At 39.0% G+C, this 21,181-nt stretch overlaps 1 protein-coding gene across 1 annotated transcript in view; it reads left to right on the top strand.

The window, feature by feature from the left end:
- Positions 1-6,612: 6,612 nt before the first annotated feature.
- The window catches only part of LOC122645979 (CSC1-like protein At1g32090), an 83,505-nt gene continuing 68,936 nt past the window's right edge, over positions 6,613-21,181 (top strand). The window contains exons 1-4 of the mRNA XM_043839422.1: positions 6,613-7,082; positions 8,218-8,370; positions 11,860-11,995; positions 15,183-15,284. Coding sequence (XP_043695357.1) covers positions 6,769-7,082; positions 8,218-8,370; positions 11,860-11,995; positions 15,183-15,284 — 705 coding nt within the window. The 5' untranslated portion in view covers positions 6,613-6,768. The remainder of the gene's footprint in view (positions 7,083-8,217; positions 8,371-11,859; positions 11,996-15,182; positions 15,285-21,181) is intronic.

Below are 21,181 nucleotides of genomic sequence, written 5' to 3'. Positions count from 1 at the left end.
CAACACCACTCCAGAAAGCCTCAACTGACCCAGTTGACCAACATTCTTCTTCTTCTTTTCTTCTCCAGTAAACCACCACGACTGTACCATTTCCATGATCCACAACTCTCTGTCGGGTGCAACAATAAAAGGGTAAAATTGACATTTTCTAATTCTTACAAGAAATAAGAATGGAGATGGGAATGGTTGGTGATGGTGGCGTCGGTTGATCAAAGATGAGAATGAGGCAATTCTCTCGATTGTTGAGAGGCGATGAAGATTCTCCTCTAATTTTTTAATTTTTTTTTTCCATTTTGAGATTTGAGGAGATGGTGTTTTGGGGGTAAAATAATAATATTACTTAGGGAAAAAGATCTCTGTCCGGGAGTGTGGCCCACGCTAGCACTCCCATGAGTCTATCTCTCTCCTCCCCATGTGAAAAGACACCTCTATCCCCTTGTTTTAAGGAGGAGAGAGATAGACACAGGGAATGAGGTTTTATTAAGGGTAATATGGACATTTAGATTAAAATTGGATGATGATATCATCACTTAACTATTCTAATCTAACGACGGGGATACGATTGTAAGGTTATTCCAAAATACGGGAAAAGTTTTTGAAATAGATTAATTTGCAGAAGTGGTAGACGTAATAGATTCAAACTATAGGGGTGATAGATGTAATTTTCCCAAAAAAAAGTGTGCCAATTATAATTGCTCTTTTCATAACTTTAGTGACTTTGGTGGCTGGCACTTTCAATACTTTTGAGTAGCAGCAGACCAAGTTTTTTTGATGGAAAGCAGCGGACCAAGTTGTTTATTCAATTAGGAGTGGTTCCCACTATGTAAACAAAAGGATTCCAAATTTATTAAGCATGAATTGCGGCGGAATAAAGGTTGGCATCCATTATAACTCCAAGCACCCGTAAATATAAAATAGTAAATTAGTAATCACACTCGTATTGTTTTATTTGGTTTGACAATGATGAACCCATCGGATAAAAGCAATCACTTGATCTTTAGAGATGGCTTAGACCTTTTTTTTTTCATTCAGAAGGAATAAATTTTGGGGGCAATAGATCGTTGCCTGATTGCACAGCTCTTGCATCAGAATAGGGGCCAATGAGTGTGTGAATTTAAATTCTCTCCAGTTCTGTCATGGTGCAATGCAATGCAGTTCGGGGTGGAGAGGCCAACACATGACAAGTGCAACATCCAACAGTCCGAGCTGCATGCATCGCCCTAGTATTTTTTTCTTGCTTGAGCTTGGCAGCGTTGGATGTCACGCCTACCAGATGTCGATATCTCTACCCCGAACTGCACCACACTGCACTTTTAAGCAATTGGAGAGGATTTTTTTTTTTGAGTGTGCAAAAGACCAGGGCATCAACATGGATGAGATTTTTTTATTTCATGAGATGGAACGGTAATTTGCATGTTTTTATGTCTAGACACATGTTCCATGTGACCAAACAGCATCTTTTTTCCCAATTTTTTTATGGGCAAAGGCTAGGTTTGCTGCAAGGGAGTGCAAGGGGGTGCCCAGCCTGTATCTGTGTCGCCCTCCGTTCTCCTTCCTAGCTTGTCTCCTCTCTCATGTGCCTGCCATCCATTAGCTTGCTTGAAGCGGGCTGCATGCCTATCCCTTCCCCTTTATTTATTTAATCATCGATCGATCCCTCCAAATTGATTTTAACATGTTTCTCGTATGTTTTTTTGTTCAAGAGAACGTTAATAGATAATGTAGCATCTACATTAGCGTGTGGGCCAATAAGAGCGTGTGTAGGAGCATTTAAGTGAATGAGATTTTTTAGTTCACTGGGGGCTAAGCGACAATTCGCACGATTTTGTATCTAGGCTTAGGAACCATGCGACCGATTAGCATTCTTTTGCCTTTTTTGTTTTTTATTTTTGTTTTTGTACATAATTCCTCTTCTCGTGGTTGTACTTATGATTAAGAAGGCTAATCTTCATAGACTACCAACGTGGGGGCCAATAAGAGTGTGCGTAGCAGCATTTAAGTGAATGTGATTTATTAGGTCACTGGGGGTTAAGCGATAATTTTCGCACGATCTTGTGTCTAGGCTCAGGAACCATGCGACTGGTTAACTTTTTTTGTTTTGTTTTGTTTTATTTTTGCACGTAATTCCTCTTCCGTGATTGTTCTAATAATGATTAAGAAGGCTAATATTCATACACTTGTAGTAGTATTGATTATTGATTACAAATTTATGATGTGCCACACTAAGAATATTTACATGGAAGTGTCTGATGGGGCCTTAACACTATGAACTTATTGTCCACATCATTAATTACTATTTAAGTATATGAACTTATTGTACACATCATTAATTAGTCAAGAGCAAAATTTCAAACTATTTTTACTCCATGACCAAATCATTTGCCTATACGGTTTCCTTTTAGTAGAGCTCTGAGGTCCTATATGGGACAAAAAACAAAAAAGGACTGTACTACTGTAGACAGTTTATTAAGAGTTCAAATCTAATCTACCATTGCCGAATCCATGCCAAGGTAGGACTTTGTACTGGCTCCAATGGTTGTGATTAGAAGGTTCTCCCAGAAGTTTTAAGTTAGTGACATGAACATAGTATCTAATCTAAAGTGTAAGATATGATACTTTTACAGACAATGGAGACTCTTGAGGAGAGATTTTTTTAGTAGGACTCTCTTTGGTAACATTTCACGGGAGTGTTTGAAATGTTCTTTTATTCTACAATAACAATAATAGAACAAAAATATGTTTGACAAAGTCATTTGTTTTTTGTTCTTTTGGAATGAACCACGCATCTGGAAAACAGTAGAAAAGAAACAAAGAAACAAAAATTGGAAGTGTTTCTCTGTTCCAGAAACACTTTGAAAGAGAAAAAAAAAAGTTTTCATGACCTCATCTCTCTCTGATTTCTCTGCAACTCCCCCACCCCCACCCACTCTCTCCAATCTCTCTACAACTCCCACAGCCTCACCTTTGCCTTCCACAATTGCCACCTCCACGCACTTTCTAGGTATAGACATTGAATTTTGTCATCCCATGGTGAAGATGACAATAGGACATGGACAAACATCAGTATATCTCTTAAGAAGGACTTTTGCCCCTATATCCAAGTCATATCATCTTCACATCCCTAAAAATGATTTAAAAAACCTTTTTACCAAATGCTGAAGGAGGTATTACTCACCTTTCTCGACCACGGTGGTTCTGCTGGCCGATTAGTGGGCCATGGGGTTTGTAGGGGCCAGGCAACTCCCGACAAATTTTTTTAAAAAGAGTCAAAAGAGAGGAAAAAACCCAAAAAAACCCAGAAAAGCCCATGAAAAAGCCCATTTTTAAAAAACTCTAGTGGCATATCTCCCCCGTGTGGTTTCATGGGGTATTTACCCTTGCGGCACGAAAAAAACCCGCAATGCCGCCAAAAGGGGGACCACGCCACAACGTCAACTTGGGCGTCATAACCGTTGACCTTACAAAGAGTGTTATCCACAAGATATAACTAGATCGTGCTAGTTCCCAATCCTTCAACTCTTTCCACTCATCGTTCACCATCTTCTTTGGATTTTCTGATTTCTTCTTGAGAGCTTTGACTGTAGACGTTAAATTTTATCACCCTTGACGATGATGACAACAGGACACAGATAGACATCGTCATTTCTCTCAAAGAGGACTCTTGCATTTGCACCCAAGCCATATCATCATCACATCCTTAAAAATGATTCAAAAGCCCTTTTTTTCAAATGTTGAAGGAGGTATTGTTCACATTACCAAACAAATTTTTTTTATGAAGCATAAAGGTCGAAAAACCTTCACAAAATAAAAAAAAAATGCCAAAATTTGGGCCAAGGTAGAGGGGACCATACCATGGGTGTCAGCATTCTGATAAACTTGCGATGCCACGAGTTTTTTATCGTGGCACTGCGATTGACCAGGGGACCCCTATAAATAGGGGTGCCCCCCATTTGAACGGGGGAGAAGGGAGGAGACCCTAGTCTCGAGGAAGCACGTTCTCTGTCGTGTTTTCTTCGTTTTTGATGTCCAAAATCCCTTTTTGAGTCTTCTTCCAAGCCCCATTCATCTTGGTTCGAAGCTTACACTTCTGTTACCCGAGTTACCTGAAACCTAACTTGTCACCAGTCTTAACTAGATTTGAGCATGTTTTCAGCCATTCTGAAATCTAATTAGTGAAAATCTTATTTTTAGCCGTTACTCTGCCCGAATTCCGAGTAGCGAAAAGCCCATTTGTAGTCGTTACTCTGGCCAAAGTCCGAGTAGCAAAATTCCCTTTACTGCCGTTACTCTACCTAAAGTCCGAGTAACCCTAATCCATTTTACATAGTCGTTACTTTGTCCAACAAAAGAGAGACAAGCCAATCGTCCGTCTCCACATGAGCCATGAGACATCGTATATTTCGTATTTGGTACATTTTTCTTTATTTCTTTTATTTCTTGACAGGTATCTTTCTTTTTCTTTCTTATTATTTCTAGCATAATGTAGATCATTAAAGTAGCTTGCTTTAGTGGAAATAATAATTTTTATTTTCAAAATGTAGTTTTTCTTTTCTTGTTTTTCAATGCCCATAAAGCATTTTAGTATACCTTGCATCCATTAAAGCAACTCATGTTACTATGCATATCAACATTTTTAGCTACAAGCATTATGATTAGCATATTTTCATATGTATGATGTATCACCAACTAGCCTTACATGTTGATATATGACACATCATTAATAAAGAACTAATAGAAAGATCGATTTAGCCAGGTGAGATGGGGTGCTCATACCTTCCCATGCTCGTAACCTGAACACTTACCCATAATCTCTAACTAGACTATATAAAATCACGTAACCCTTTCCGTTTACCTCGAATGGGTTACACCAATTGGGTCCTAGGCCGAATCTTAGGTGGTGACTCCATTTATTTTGATATATAAAGCATGATCCCGACCCCCATATCAACATCCCTCCTTGTTGCCAAGGAACCAAGCGAAAACCAATTCTCCATTTGGACCGCGGTACCCACAACTGTCTTCTCTTGCTTATGAATATTCATCCATTATTACCAGAAAGTGAAGTCATTATGGCCATTGAAACATTCTATGAAAAATCTTGGACCCTCGACCACTATTTGATTTACCCCAATCCGTGTTTGCCATCAACCTCAATGAACCTGATTCTTGTTGGTCTTGCATGAACCTACATGATCTATATCAACAATGTGGAATTCACCTGATTTGTCCTTTCCACTGATTCCGGAACACCAAAACACCTTAGGAACACCTATCATCTATACCACACCCTTTGTACGAAATCAAAAATTTCATACGGAATCCAAACTCGTATGAATTGGCTTGAAAACCTCCTAAAAAATACTTTGTATGATTACTTCTTTAAAAAAAAAAAAAAACCTTTGTACGATTACTTCTTAAAAAAATCCTTTGTACGTAATCAAACTTTGTCTAGAACGCCGAAACACTTTTGACTAAAAACCACTCTTATGAAACAAAAAATGTTGTCAAATAGACCCTTAAATGGAGCATAAATATCAAATTACAGGAGAGAGGGCTCTCTGAGCAAGTGGCGTAGAGTAGCATACCAATGAGGTGTGATGGAACGATTTCATTCGTGGGAGGCAACAAGATCATTTCTTATGTAGAAAGAGAGAGAGAAATGCTAGCACACCGAATTTGGATCTTCTCCTATCGAGCTGCTTGGCATGACCGTGCTGTTAAGACACAACAAGGCGGGGAATGACTACCTTACCCTTGGTCAGGCAATGGGCTCGATTAGAGGTAAGGCAGTCATTCCCCACCTTGCTGTGTCTCGATAGCACGATCTTACCAGGCAACTCGACAACAGAGGATCTGGATCCTAGTAGACCCTCCAGGCCTCCCTATAATCAAAGTGACTTGAGCAATACACAGTGGTTCAAAGAATCTTTTCCTTTTCTATAGTCAAGGTGACTTGAACAATACGAATAATTTTGCAATTTCAAAAATGTTAATTTATTAATCAATAGATGTGAACTTGTAACCTTGGGATCATAGAAAAAGACCTTGGGTTTAGACTTTAGAGCCAGTTATGAGTTAACTTTTTTTTTTGTTTTTTGGTAAGCAGATATGAGTTATCTTGTAGACTTGGAGATCCTTCACTCTTAAACTTGGACTATCCGGAAATATTATAGGATTATTTCCTTACAATTAGGTCTATATTCAATTTATTTACGGAAAGCCAATGACTCTGGTCCTAAATCCCACGTGATTTTTCAAGTAAAAACCAAAATAGTATCCAAGAAACTATCCTCTTATTTTCTCATAAAAAAAAAAAAAACTATCATTTTAAGTATCCAATGTTCTGCCTTGCATCTTGTCATGATCATATACACATTTCTGTCGAAGGAAGAGCAATTTGGATTCTCTATTGTCGAGCTGTTTGATAAGATCATGTTGTTCAGACACGATGCTTCGTGCAATATCCGTCTTACCCCGAGAAGTCCTCGCAAACGTTGAAGAATGAAGTGCCGCAGTGCCCTGCCACACTGTCACTTTTTATGTATTTTAGTAACAGAAGGAAGGGCACTAATCAAACCCCAAAAAGAGCCCATGCCATCTCACACCCACTATAACTTTAACTAGCAATATTCTCTGTTTATCTTGCTTCTTCTTCTTCAGTTATCCTTTTCTTGCTTTATCTTCTCTTCAGTTTCTTTCCATCCCTGACCTGACCCAGCTCTTCTCTGTACTTCTTCTGCTACTGCTGCTGTCTAATTCTGAGGTTTAATGGCGTCTCTTCAGGATATTGGAGTTTCTGCTTTCATTAACATACTCGGTGCCTTTGCTTTCTTGCTTGCTTTTGCTCTTCTGAGGATTCAACCTATCAATGATAGAGTTTATTTCCCAAAATGGTACATCAAAGGTGCCAGGAGTAGTCCAAGACATGGAAGAGGTCTGGTTGCCAAGTTTGTGAACCTCAATTTCAAAACTTACCTTACTTTCCTGAATTGGATGCCGGATGCTCTGAGGATGAGTGAGACAGAGCTTATCGATCACGCTGGCCTTGACTCTGCTGTTTTTCTTCGAATTTATCTGCTCGGGTAGGTTGAGTACTAGATTTCGAAGTTGCTTAGCCCTGATTTGGACTCTGTTTTTTCATGAAAAGTTTCAATTTTTAGTAAGGTGAATTGTCGTTCAATGTGGAAACTTGCTTCTAGTTGAATCTTGAACTGGTTTTCAACTTGACTTGGAGGAATGCACCAAGAATTTTCCACAATTAGTTTCCTGATGTGAAGTTTTCTCCATTTTCTCTCAGAGATATACAGTCATGGCTGTGGTTTGTTGGCTTCAATTTTATGTTTCTTCTTATAATGTAGTGTGGTTAACTTTAGTTGATTCTGAGTCCCTACTTACTTGAACTGGTTTTCAGCTTCAATTGGTAAATGGAAAGAGACCCTTGTTACTGTTATTTTTTTAAAATGAGTCACTTCGTTCCCCTATGTACTGATATGGCACCAGCCTGTTGATTTCAGTTTCTAAAATGATTTGGGAAATTGTAGTCGAATATAATGAACTGCATATTTTTGTTTTTGATTTCAGCTTTGATTCATGAGATGTGCTGGGAATTACTCATGCCTGTTATGTTTCTGAATTATGAAATTTTTTGAGTCCACTTCTTTAGTACCTATACAGATGGGTGTGATCTGTAACATATGATAATTTAACATTTTAGAATTTAAGTGAATTACCTTAATGGAATGTGAAAGCCTTGCTTAGTGGAAGTTTTCTGATGGAAAGTTGTTCAATCTCTGTGTATCTGCGATGCACTGTGAACTACCATTTTCCACATTTTTCAGGAATAAATAACTTTTTCTTCATTGCATTTCCATGCATATATTTATGAATACTACCGCTAGAATCTTAGATTTTATTTTATTTTGAAGAACATTTACATGGCTCATGTCTTTTTCTTTACAATAAACTACTTTTTAGATTTCTATTAGTTGTCCCTGTTATAAGTTAAGTAACCGTTGCTTCTTAAACTCATGTTTTAAAAAACTTCTGTTTTTGCAATTCTATGATTCCTAGAGTTGATGTCTAACTCATCTTACCGGTATATACATTCATTGTTGAACAGTTTCTGTTTGTTCTATAATTGTTGAGGCTTTCATATGATCATATCTTTGTCCAACTATTTTCATCGAGCTCTGAATCTTTTTCTTTTTCTTTAAACAGCTTGAAAATTTTCATACCAATGGCAATCCTGGCAATCTTAGTTCTTATTCCAATCAATGTATCGGGTGGAACGCTATTTTTCCTAAGAAAAGAATTGGTAGTCAGTGATATTGATAAGCTTTCAATATCAAATGTTCGTCCTAAATCAGAAAAGTAAGTTATATCTCACTTCCACTGCAAGATGTGTTTATGTTATATTGATGTTAGAAACCATAAACACGCTTTTATCAATCTAAATACCTACATTTTCTTTTGGGGGGGGGGGGGAGTATGAACTATGAAACTTTTGATTTTATTTTCCCTTGATGTATTTGTGAATTTAAATTTATGTTGAAGTCCAATAGCCATATTTTGACATGAAGTAAATATTTCATGATGAATGAAGGTTGAAGTAACATTGTTATTCATATGTTCATTATCATTTCCAACAATGGCTACTGAAGTAAATGCCTGCAGTCAACCTTGCCGTTGCAAAACTGAAGAACAAGGGAAAAAAAATAGAGAATCTAGTGACATTTTGTTCTAAGAACTATTTATGTTAGACAAAGTTATCTGAACAACTAGGACTTGACAGCCGATTTTAGGTGGATCACTTATTGTAATTGAGAACTAATGAAGTTGTCCTTTGGGACCTCAGTAGTTGCTTTTGTTTAAGTTGATAAATAATTTTTAATTAAACCTGAAATTGATCCTCATAAATCAAGTAATCTCTTGGAGAAGAAAAAGGAATTAGTGTTACCTTGTTTATCCGTTCAAATGTGTAGCCTCCAATTTGTCTTACACCTTACTCCCAGGGCTTCAAGCTCTAGATGATTTCAGAGGATTGATGGTTTCTTCTCTATTGAAAATGACCCATATGGTAAGTACCAATTTTTGATAGAGCTTTTGTAACTCCTGCATGAGATGAGAGTTTTTGACCGGTGAACACCACAACCCCCTCCCTCCCTTAATCTCTCTCTATATCTACCCCCTGTGAACCCTGTAGCCCCTCCCTCCCACAACCCCTTCCATCCTGCTCCCTCCTGCAACCCCCCTGCCCTCTGCTCCTTCCTTCCATCCCCTCCATCCTCTACTTCTTCCCATAACCCTCCTCCGCACTTTGCTCCTTCATGCAACCCCCGCCCTCTGCTCCCTCCTTTGGTATTCTCTCCTACCACTTTCTTTCTCCCCTGCTCTATTCCTTTCTTTGGGGCCATATTACTTGAAATAGGTATGGACGAGTTTCAGGCCACCACTGTTTCCTTTCCTTCATTTCCTATTAACCATGTCATCTCCTCTTTCTTCCCTTTCAATGCTGAATTCAGTAGGGGCGTACCGATCTAATTATCCTCCCATTCCTTTTCAGTACTGAACCAACATTGCAACTATTAAACCGGGAGGAGTCGCGGCTGATTCAGTCTGATCTTCGGCAAAACAACTCAATTATAGAGAGACACTGCTTCTAAAAATAAAAATACAGAGAGAACGAGAGAGGGAGAGAGTTCAGGGAGGCAGTAGGAGACTTCACCATTAAGAGAGACTCTACCACAAATAGTTGTGGTTGGAGAAGGTGGCAAGCACGGCGACGAAATGTATGCAGAGACAGGGATTATCCTTAATTCCTTATTTCCAAGGCTTCTCCCAGGAAGTTCAGAAGCTCAAGGACTTCTGTTGGCTTCAGAAGGCCAATGCTCCAGGGGTAAATCCCTTTCCCGCTCTTTTCTTGCTCTCTCTTTATTCCATTGTTCTCTGAATCTGGTCATCGTGGTTAATTTGGTTTTTCAGTTCACTACTTGCTTGCATAGACTCACAGATTGAACTTCCTACATGTGTCACAGATTTTGGGGTCTCTTCTTTGGATTTAGTTTATGACTTATATTCTTTTTTTTTCGTGAGTCCCTGATCTTATTTGTTGTTCTTCCTCTTCTTATTGCTTGAATTAAGGTTCTTCTCCTCTATTCAATTTCTTTGGAAAGCACAATGCTTTGGGAACTACAGCTCAATTTTCCTCCGTCTAGCCTCGAATCCTACTGTAAAAAGGTATTTTGTTTGATTCAAGTTTTTTGGGTCTCTCTTCTAGTTCTGGCCTAACGAGGGAGGATTCAGAAGCGAAGGAAAAAGTGAAAGAAGGGAAGAACATGTAATAATGACGGTCTTCTTGGAGACAGACAAAGATTCACGGATGGCGAAGCTGTTGTGGAAGAAGAAGAAGACAGGGACTCAGTTGGCGAGGAGTTAACGTCCATACAGGGGAGAAGTATCAACGATGCCAAAGAGGTGGTGGTGGTGCCACTGCCGATTGAGAGCAGAGAAGGGGTGTCGGAGAGGGAGAGGTTAGGAATTTGTAGAGAAGGGAGAAGCTGCAGCTTGGGCTGAATGTACTTCTCTGCGAAGGTCTCTAAGATGTGATCGTATTTGCCATATTCAGGTAAAGCAGCGAGAAGGGTTGTTATTGGTGAAACTGTTAATGGAGCTGAAGAGATTGGGATTGAAGAGTTTGCAGAGGAATTGAGAGGAGTTGTTGATGGTTCTTGTTGCTCTGTTTAAGCTGTTTCTCTTTGAAGACCTTCCACTACTTACTGAGCCGCTTGGCTGTGCAACCAGGGACTTGAGAGGGATTTCTCTTCGCGTATTAAAGAGCTCTTCCTGATCTTAGGATTGCGGTAGTTCTCCCTTCGCTGGTTCTCTCTCTTCCCTGCAGCAGGTGGATGCTGTGGCAGATCGGTTGGAGGAGAGGAAAAAAATCAAACATAATATCTCTGGGCAAAACTGGAAATATAAAAAAGAAGGTACCCCAAACATAACATTTAATTAACATGAGATACCCTACACATGATATTTATGAGACATAATAAATCAAACGTGAGGTACCCGAAATGTAATTTCTCTAAACATTAGGTACCCCAGATGTATTTTATGCAAAAAATATTTATTGTGAGCATGACCTTGTCCATGATGTAGACTACTAAATCAACCTTAAGGATTGAAAAGAAGTTCAATTGCCTTAGAGTAGTATTGGCAGGGGCAGAAGTAGTGGAGAGAATGCTTCCTGTTTAGGATTGGAAAAGGGTTAAAAGTGTCAATAGGTCTTAGGTTTTGAAGTGGAATAAGGAAAAGGGGTTAGAAGGATGGTGGTGGATGATTGAAAGAGTCTAGGTTTTTTTTTTTTTTTGGATAAAAGGTCATTTGTATTAAAATGATATTAAGGTTTTATGAAGTTATCTGTGCGTTTTAGTGGTTGGAAGTAAGCCAAAGGAAAAGTTCGATCAAGATTGATATTACTTTGCTTCTTTATCTTTTGCTTCATTACTTTTGCTGGCTAACATGCTGGCCAACAGAACAGCATTAGAAAGTGCGCTGTTTTATTGTTCTGCCTTTCCTGCAATATTCTAAATTTCATTTTCCTTTTCCTTGATATTGAAACAACAAAACAGAGTTATTACGTTTTCCTTCTGTGATAAAACTTTCAGAAATATTTTAGTGTAATTCTAATACTTTCCTTTGTATTTCTATATATATGTAGAACATCAGTTTCTGGTTGCATGAACATAATATGCTTTCCCTTGTTAATAAGAAATGTGTTTCTTTTATGAATTGTACATGTGATTTATACTCTGCTTTTTCGTACAAAATTGCTTAACAATTGTATTGGGTTATGATCAGGTTTTTTGCACACATCTCAATGGCGTACTTGTTTACACTATGGACTTGCTACATGCTCTATAAGGAGTATGATAGAGTAGCATTCATGCGGTTACATTTTTTATCATCGCAACGTCGACGCGTAGATCAATTCACTGTGAGCATTAGTTGAGATTTCATTGCTTTTTGATTGCCATGAAAAAATTAAGCATTTCTATTTTTTACAGAAAAGGATCATTAATTGTACTTCAGACAGTCTGGGAGACATTTCCACACGACAGCTTTTTTCGTCACATGGAGAAATAATTTTCTTATTCTAACTAGTAGATGGATGGGGAAATCCTTAGATGAGATAAATGTTAAATTTGGCAGTCCATCTCCATTGTATGGCCCACCATATTCCCCTTGTTTTTTCCCCCCGATGGTCGTCGTTTTTCAAACAAATTTTAACCTTTTCAAATAGTGTTTGAAACACATATTGACACATAGAGGAGCCGAATAGGATTGAAATTTAATCCATAACTAGGTAATGACGTGGACAATATATTCAAATAAATTTTAGCTTCGTCAGATACTTCTCTGTGCCAAAAAAGTCATTGGTGTTGGGATGGCTTCCCACACTGCTGGTGTAGAGCTCAAAATTGATGTTTCACACTTACTGGTATGTGTCAGCTTATTTTATTTGGATTTGTTAGAAATATGTGATGAGCTTCATTTCTATCTCTTTACAACTGGCATATTGTTAATTGTTTCCGTAAGATGAACTGTCAATTTCTGTGCGGGTGTTCCAGCTGTAACCTGCTGACGTCATATAGTGATCCTATTGTGAGACTAGTAACTGGTTGATTAATTGTAAACTGGTCTTACATTAACCTACTGACATTGTCAAGATTCATTATTTATCGTATTGAGCAATTAAAACTTATGCAAAGACTCAATTTTTATTTTCTTCATGAAATAGCATTTATAATGACTCCAACCCACTATCCTCACCTTTTATATGCTTAAAAATCACAAACCCCATGTCACCAAGAAGAGTTATTCCTAAAAAGAACAATAATGACTCTATATCAGCAAGAAGAATTGTTTAAATCATTTAAACCCCTCATTTACATGACTCCTCGAGTTAGCTCCACTCTTGAGAGTCCGGAGGCGAGTAAAAAATTTAGTCGGCAAGCTATGCTTTGAAGAGGTTGCCTTGGGAGTACCTGCGTCTGACTTCTTTTGTGCTGGTTTCACTCTTTTCTTATTTATGTTCTCCAGTTCTTGGGGGAAGAAGTGGGGCATAGTCCTGCAGTGATACGGGGCCTGTTTTGGATGGTTGGTCTTGTATGCTCCTGGTGTATCCAAGGTTTAAAGTATCGGTATCGGGTATCGTATTGGTTGGGTGATTTTAAGAGACGTATCGTATCGTTTCAGAGATACGTATCGAACAATACAGTTACGCATAAAAATAATCAAAATACACAAGGAAATACACTTTTGGAACAAAAAGTATAAATAAGCAATATATAATAAGTGTCATGCATAAAACCTAAAATGGTGAATGATGTATAACCAAACAAGTGCATTAAATTGAAATTGTTATAAGAGATGAGGTTTCTTACATGTTGTAATCGTCTATAGCCATGAAGAGTATTTGATGATGCAAAGGATGATGTTGTAGCACTCTTTGATTCGTTTTTTTAGTTTAAAAGTGTGAAAAACCAAGATTAAATGCAAGATTTTAGACTCTTGGTTGAGAGTTTTCCTTCATTTTTTTGTTAGATTAGGAGTTGTATCGAGTCTGTAAGTGAAAATGGTTTTCTTATGGAATGTATCGATGGTATCGGTGCGTATCAGTAATGTATCGGTATGTATCATTAAACCACCCACAGAACCCTTTACTGGACGTATCGATGGTACCAATACATATCGGTCGTATTGTATCGTATCGGCCCGTATCGGTCGATACATTTCGATACAATTCGAGACAGTTCATTTTTTTTAAAAAGGGAGACGTATCGGTATGTATCGTATCGTATCGGTCGATACTTTTAACCATGGGTGTATCTATCTATTTTTTTTTATTTCTCAATGTAAAGATACCCATATATACTTTATAAAATGAGATTATTTGTCATATTATTTTTATTGTTTTTAAATGAAATATAAGCAGATTCAGTAGATGAATTAATATTTATAATTTTATAAACGAAACATATGGTTCAAATCTATTTATATAAGATACAAAGGAAACTACAGTTCACTGAAATGTGGCTCCAACTCTGAAAGTATAGGAAACAGATTCCACTAAGGATCTGCATGATTATGATCTGTTGGATTTTTGTTGGACTTTGGACATCCAATTGTTTAATTAGACTAATTATGGATCACAGTCAGTTCACTTCATGGGCAACTGATTGACAGCCCTAGGCTGATCCTATATGTAAACAGTGGTAACAATGGATTTGACGATCCAGTGGAAAGTTCAAAGTTTTGCAGTAGATCGGGCAATCTGCACTGGATTGGGTTGTCCAGGACCAATCTATGATCCAATCCAAATACCCTGAAACTTGACCGTAGGAGACAATGCTATGAACAGGATAATGAAACTTGAGAGCTCAGATGCCCAGAAAGAGAGACACGTGTAAGCGTTGGGTATTAGTGATACACAACTCAACTCAATAAAGCCTTGTCCCAACTAAATGGGGTTGGCTACATGAATCCTGTTTTCCATTTAACTCCATTTGAAGCCATACTTGTGGTCAACCTGTTTTTTCTCACTTCTCCTAATGGGATTTAGGCCTTCCTCTGCAGGATTTTGTAAACATATATGGTTTAAAATAGATAATACAAATTCCTACAATGTATTTTTGTACTATTATTGTTTTTATCATTTAATTTGGGAATTTTCTTTTTTATCATATGATAGTCTTAAATTGAAAATGAAACAAAACAATGAAGAAGAAAGAAAGATACACCCTGGTGCAATAGCATTATTTTACAGATGTTGAGGCGTTTTTGGGATGAGATATTTGTTCTGCACTTGCAAAACCCAGAAAGTACCCATGCTTGTTCATAACTAATAGAGAATGTAACCTATTTGTACTTGAATTTCAAAACAGCATAAGATGATTTGAGAAATTGCAAGACTTATCTCATCTTTTAGGCTCACTTTTACAGTATTCGCATGCAACCTGTTTTTCCTTTTGGTAGCTACATGCATTCTAATTTGGTTCAACCTGAACATTTCTTTAACGCTATATTTGTACTGAAGTTAATATTTTCCCATTTTGGTTGATGGTTGATAATTTCTTCATTTCAAGTATTCATTATTAATATTTTATCTTGATGTTCTGCAGGTAGCAGTCAGAAACGTGCCATGTATTTCTGGTCACTCGATATCAGAAAGCGTGGACCAGTTCTTCCAGACTAACCATCCCGATCACTATCTCAGTCACCAGGTAGTATAATTTTTGTTATTAAGATTTTTTTTGGCCACTATTTTTCTATCATATTCTTCTTCTCTGTACAATCTCTGCAGTGCCTATATGTTGGAATAATTTTTGTAACAATACCAAAACAGGAAAGGAAGAAGAAGAAGTCGATGTTGAGAGGGGAAGCAAAGATTCACGGTAGGTTAGGATTCCTACCACCGTGAGCAGTACTTATATGTTAAAGAAAAAAATAAGTTACAAAAACTAAAACACCTCTGTTAGTATTGTAGAGAGATTTAAAATTAGGGTAAGGCTTGGATGATTAAATCATCCCATGCACATCTATATATTTATAATCATAATGAAATAATAAAATAATTACATGAGCAATGTGGGACTAAACCACATATAAGAAACAAATAAAATAACAAAGGGAAAAGGTCTAGAATACCCCCACGGTATTCTGGCCCATATATCTAACACTCCCCCTCAAGTTGGAGCATATATATCATGCATGCCCAACTTGACTAAGATAGGATGAAACAGCTTGCTACTCAGTCCCTTAGTGAACACATCAGCCAGTTGATCAGTAGACTTCACAAAGGGAACACAAATGAGGCCGGCTTCAAGCTTCTCCTTTATGAAATGTTGGTCAACCTCTACGTGTTTAGTACGATCATGCTGGACAGGGTTATGAGCAATGCTAATGGCAACTTTATTGTCACAATAAAGCATCATGGGAAGATGGATAGCAACATCGATATCCTGTAATAATCCTCTAAGCCATAGAAATTCACAAATTCCTTGTGCCATCGCACGAAACTCGGCTTCAGCACTGGACCTTTCCACAACATTCTGCTTTTTGCTACCATGTGACACGGTTCCCACCCACAAAGGAACAATAGCTAGAGATAGATTTTCTGTCAGTAGAACCAACCCAATCGGCATTAGTATAAGCTTCAATCTTAAGGTGACCATTGGGAGATAGAAGGATTCCCTTTCCTAGAGCAGACTTCAAATACCTCAAAATACGACGGACTGCATCCATATGAGAGGAATAGGGATCATGCATGAACTGGCTCACCAAACTTACAACAACTGCTATGGCAGGTCGTGTGTGAGAAAGGTAGATTAGTTTGCCCACTAACCGCTGATAACCACCCTTGTCAACAGGCTCACCCTCTTTCTCCCTAAGTTTTGTAGTAGCTTCCATAGGAGTATCTGAAGGATGACAACCTAGCAGCCTTGTCTCAGTCAATAGATCAAGGACATATTTTTTTTGAGAAAGAAAGATGCCCTTTGAAGATCGAGCAACTTCTATCCCTAGAAAATATTTTAGAGGGCCAAGAACTTTGACCTCAAACTCTCGGCCAAGGAGGAGCTTCAAATCCTTGATAGCATCACCATCATTACTAGTGACCACAATATCATCCACATAGACTATGAGAAGAATAACCTTGTCACCAACTCCTCTGATAAACAAAGTATGATCAGCATTGCTCTGCTTATAACTTGCTGAAATCATAGCCTTGTGAAATCTGCCAAACCAGGCCCTAGGTGACTGCTTCAACCTATAAAGAGCATGCTTCAATTTACAGACCCTGCCCCTAGTCCTGTCATCAGAGAAGCCTGGTGGAATGTCCATATATACCTCCTCCTCAAGTTCCCCACTGGTGTAAAGGTCTCCTGATAGTCAACTCCATAAGTCTAAGTGAACCCCTTTGCAACCAGACGTGCCTTATACCGATCCACTGAACCATCAGCCTTCTGTTTGACCCCGAAGACCCATTTACATCCCACTGGTTTTTTCCCTGGAGGAAGAGCCACAAGATCCCACGTATTATTTTTGTGTAGTGCTCTCATTTCTTCCAACATTGCTGCCTTCCACTTTCCATCTGTAGATGCTTCCTGCCAATTTTTAGGAATCGAGACAGAAGAAAGAGAAGATACAAAAGTACGAAAAGAAGGAGAAAGAGAGCTATAAGAAGCAAAAAGTACGAAATTCACCAATAGTTCTCTGGACTGGAGTCAGCTCCCCCTGGATAGGAACATTAACAACATTATTTTCTATAGTCTACCCTTGTAAAGGATTCCCATCAGGTGAGGGAGGAACAACCAGAGGATGTTGGGCATTAACCAAAGTAGGATGGGCAGCATGCAAAGGAGGTTGGGCAGCAGCCGTGGGTGGTAAAGAAGGCTGGGCAGTAGCCAGAGGAACCTCAAGTAGAGGAATCTCAAAAGACACATCTTCACTAGAACTCTCCCCCTGAAGAGGTGGCAAAAAATAATAAGAAAGGGACTCATGGAAAATAACATCCATACTAACCATGGTACGGCGGGAAGGGGGATGGTAACACTTATAACCTTTATGGGTTGGAGAATAACCCAAGAAAATTCAACGGAGCCCCCGCGGTTCAAGTTTGCCTGGAGATCTGGTTTCTCTAGCATAACACACAACCAAACACCTTGGGAGGCACAATAAATGAGGAATTTCCCATTAAAACATCAGAGGGGCTACGGGAGTTAAGAACCCGAGAAGGTAGCCTATTGATGAGATAGGCCGCAGTGAGAACCGCATCCCCCCAATATTGAGATGGGACATTCCTCGCAAATATCAAAGCCCTGGCCATCTCTAACAAGTGGTGATTTTTCCTTTCTGCCACACCATTCTGGGCAGGGGTATCAACACAACTAGTTTGATGAATGATGCCATGATCAACCAAATATTTTTGAAATTGTGATGTATACTCTGTTCCGTTATCACTTCTCAATACTTTTAAAGTAGCCTGGAACAGAGTTTGGATCATTTTATGAAAATGCTGAAAACATGAGAAAACCTGATTTTTTGTGTGCAAAAGATACACCTAGGTGTTCTTAGAATGACAATCAATGAAAGAGACAAACCAACGATGACCAGAAATAGATGTTTTACGACTAGGGCCCAAAACATCAGAATGTACCAATTGAAAATAAGAAGAACTCCTTTTATTTGAAATTGGATAAGTTGAACGTGTCTGTTTAGCCAGAACACAACCCTCACAAAAAAAGTCATCCTTAGTATGAAGGGTGACCAAACTAAGAAATGAATGAGCTAAAATTCCTAAAGGGGGGTGACCTAACCTAGAGTGCCACTGGTAGAGTTCAGAAAGAGACCATGGAGTTCTGGTGTAGCGGAGAAGGCAATGGTGGTGGAGAGAAGCGACCGTCATCAAGCAGGTACAGCCCACTGTGCACTTTACCCAATCCAATCGTCTTCCCAGGTTCCAGATCCTGAAACACATAATGAGAAGGAAAGAAAGTGACTTTGCAGTTAAGATCACGTGTAATACTACTAATGGAAAGAAGGTTAGTAGTAAAGTTAGGAATGTGCAAAACAGAAGACAAGGGAAGAGAGGAAGTGCAGTTGATGATTCCTTTTCCAGATATGGAAGAAAGGGAACCATCAGCCACCTTGACCTTGTCTTTCCCAGAAGTGGGAGAATATCTGTGAAACAAACCAGAGGAACCGGTCATATGATCTGTAGCTCCAAAATCTATGATCCAAGGATGGGAAGCTATAGAAGCACAATGACCTCCAAATGGAATACCTGACTGGGCAAAGTGTGAACCTGAAGGAGCAGAAGAACTGGCAGTAGCTGATGTAGTAGAGGCAGCAACAGCGGAAGACCTTAGCATACGTAGGAGTGCCTGTAGATCATCTTGGGATAGACCAGTGTCAGTAGCAGGGGCTGCAGTAACAGTCTCAGTCTGATGGGCCTTGGTCTTTGTCTTTGTCTTTGTCTTGGCAGCCCTTTTAGCTTCAAAGTCAGCCGGTTTCCCATGAAGCTTCCAACACTTCTCTTTGGTATGACAGGGTTTGTGACAGTGCTCACAAACAACAATCCCTGTAGTAGAATCACCAAGAGAAGCAGTGCCACTAGGTGCAGGAGTGGCAGGGGCAGCAGCCTTGAGAGCTGATCTGTTAGTAACAGGAGGGTGCAACATGGCAGCCCTATGGTTCTCCTCAGAGGACACCAAGGCATAAGATTGTTCAAGTGTGGGAAAAGGCTTATGGCCCAACACTTGAACACGAATTTGATCATACTCCACATTTAAGCCAGCCAAAAAATCATATACCCTGATCTTGTCCACATGCTTCTTATAGGAAGCAATATCAGCAATTGTAGTCGGGTGAAAGTCAGAGAAGTGGTCCAATTGTTGCCACAGACTGCGTAGAGTAGCATAGTACTTCGAAACTGAAAGTTCACCTTGAGTGGTATGAAGGACCTTCTTCCTAAGTTCATATACCTGGGCATCATTGCCAAGCTGCCCGTAGGTTTCCTTACAAGCAGCCCAAATCTGTGCAGCTGTGTCGAGAAGAAGAAAGTTATGCTGCAAATCTGAAGTCATAGAGCCAATCAGGTAGGACATGAGAACACCATTATTGGCAAGCCACCTTTCCTGAGCAGGTCCTTGTTCAATAGGCATAACACTAGTGCCATTAATATGGCTGGAGAGACCACAGCCAACAATGGCAAAGGAGGCAGATCTGGACCATAAAAGGTAATTTGAGCCATCAAGTTTAATAGGATTTGGTGGAAAATTGTGGTAGTCTGTCTTGCTGTGGCCATCATGAAGTGGCTGATCCAAAGTAGCTGAAGAATTGGAAGAATCACTCATACTCGCAGCAAATAAGCCCAATAATATCTTCAAGTTAAGGGCTGAATTAACTCTCAAAAAATCAGAAACAGAAGCAAAGGAAGAACCCTATATCGATATTGTCAGGGTTTTGAAAAAACCCTGAATTGCTGAAATCGATGAAGGGAATAAAGAGTCACAAAAACTGCAGGAAAGTCGAGGGACCCTCTATAATGGAAGAAATAACCTGCAAAAAATCAGAACCAATGGGCAGTAGCAACTCCAAGATCGATAGGTGTCAGGGTTTTGAAAAAAACTCTGTGATGGTGGAATCGATCTCAAGGAGGTCTTCAAATCTGTGAGATAAGAACTGAACCAATAAAAGGGCAATCCTGCTGCAGGTTGTGGTCTTCAAAGAGAGGAGTTGATTCCTTGTAGGTGTTGTAGAAGCAATCTCCAAAAAAAAACTGAAGATCCAAATATCGCAGGCAGTCTTGGCTGGTTCCTATCAAGCAGAATTATGGAGCATTAATGAGGTAATGGGGGCAGCAACTGGATCGCATGATCACCTCATCAGTGCTGCCCTATATGGGAATGGAAAACAAGGGAGAAGAGAGAGAGAGAGAGAGGGGTGAGAAGATCGAGAGAGAGAGAGAGAAGAAAAAACACTGAAATTCGAAGGGGGTTGGTCCCTAATTTGAAATCTGCTTTGATACCATGTAGTGAGATTTAAAATTAGGGTAAGGCTTGGATGATTAATTCATCCCAAGCACATCTATATTTATAATCATAATGAAACAATAAAATAAGTACATGAGCAATGTGGGACTAAACCACATACGAGAAACAAATAAAATAACAAAGGGAAAAAGGTCCAGAATACCCCCACGGTATTCTGGCCCATATATCTAACAAGTATAAATAAAGACTACAAACTCTTACTTAAAACATAAAAACAATAACCTCAAAATACCCCTATTGAACACAGGAGTAAAGAACCACTAATCTCGACACTCCCCGTCAAGCTAGAGCATATACATCACCCATGGCCAGCTTGAAGCAACCATCAAGAAAGGCTGGACAAAACAAGGCTTTAGCAAACATATCATCAAGCTGATTTCCAGGAGTAATAAATGGAGTTGAGATCAGTTTCCTCATCACAGCAACTCATACAAAATGACGGTCAACTTCACAATGTGTGTGTTTTTTTTTTCTTTCATGGAAGACTGGGTTGCCGGTAACATAGATAGCAGCCTGATTTTCACAAAACATATTTATAGGTTAGTAATAGAAAAGCCAAGCTCCTG

This window comes from Telopea speciosissima, chromosome 11 (assembly GCF_018873765.1).
Source record: "Telopea speciosissima isolate NSW1024214 ecotype Mountain lineage chromosome 11, Tspe_v1, whole genome shotgun sequence".
In the NCBI taxonomy this organism is placed as follows: Eukaryota; Viridiplantae; Streptophyta; class Magnoliopsida; order Proteales; family Proteaceae; genus Telopea; species Telopea speciosissima.
This window is presented reverse-complemented; position numbering and strand designations above follow the sequence as displayed.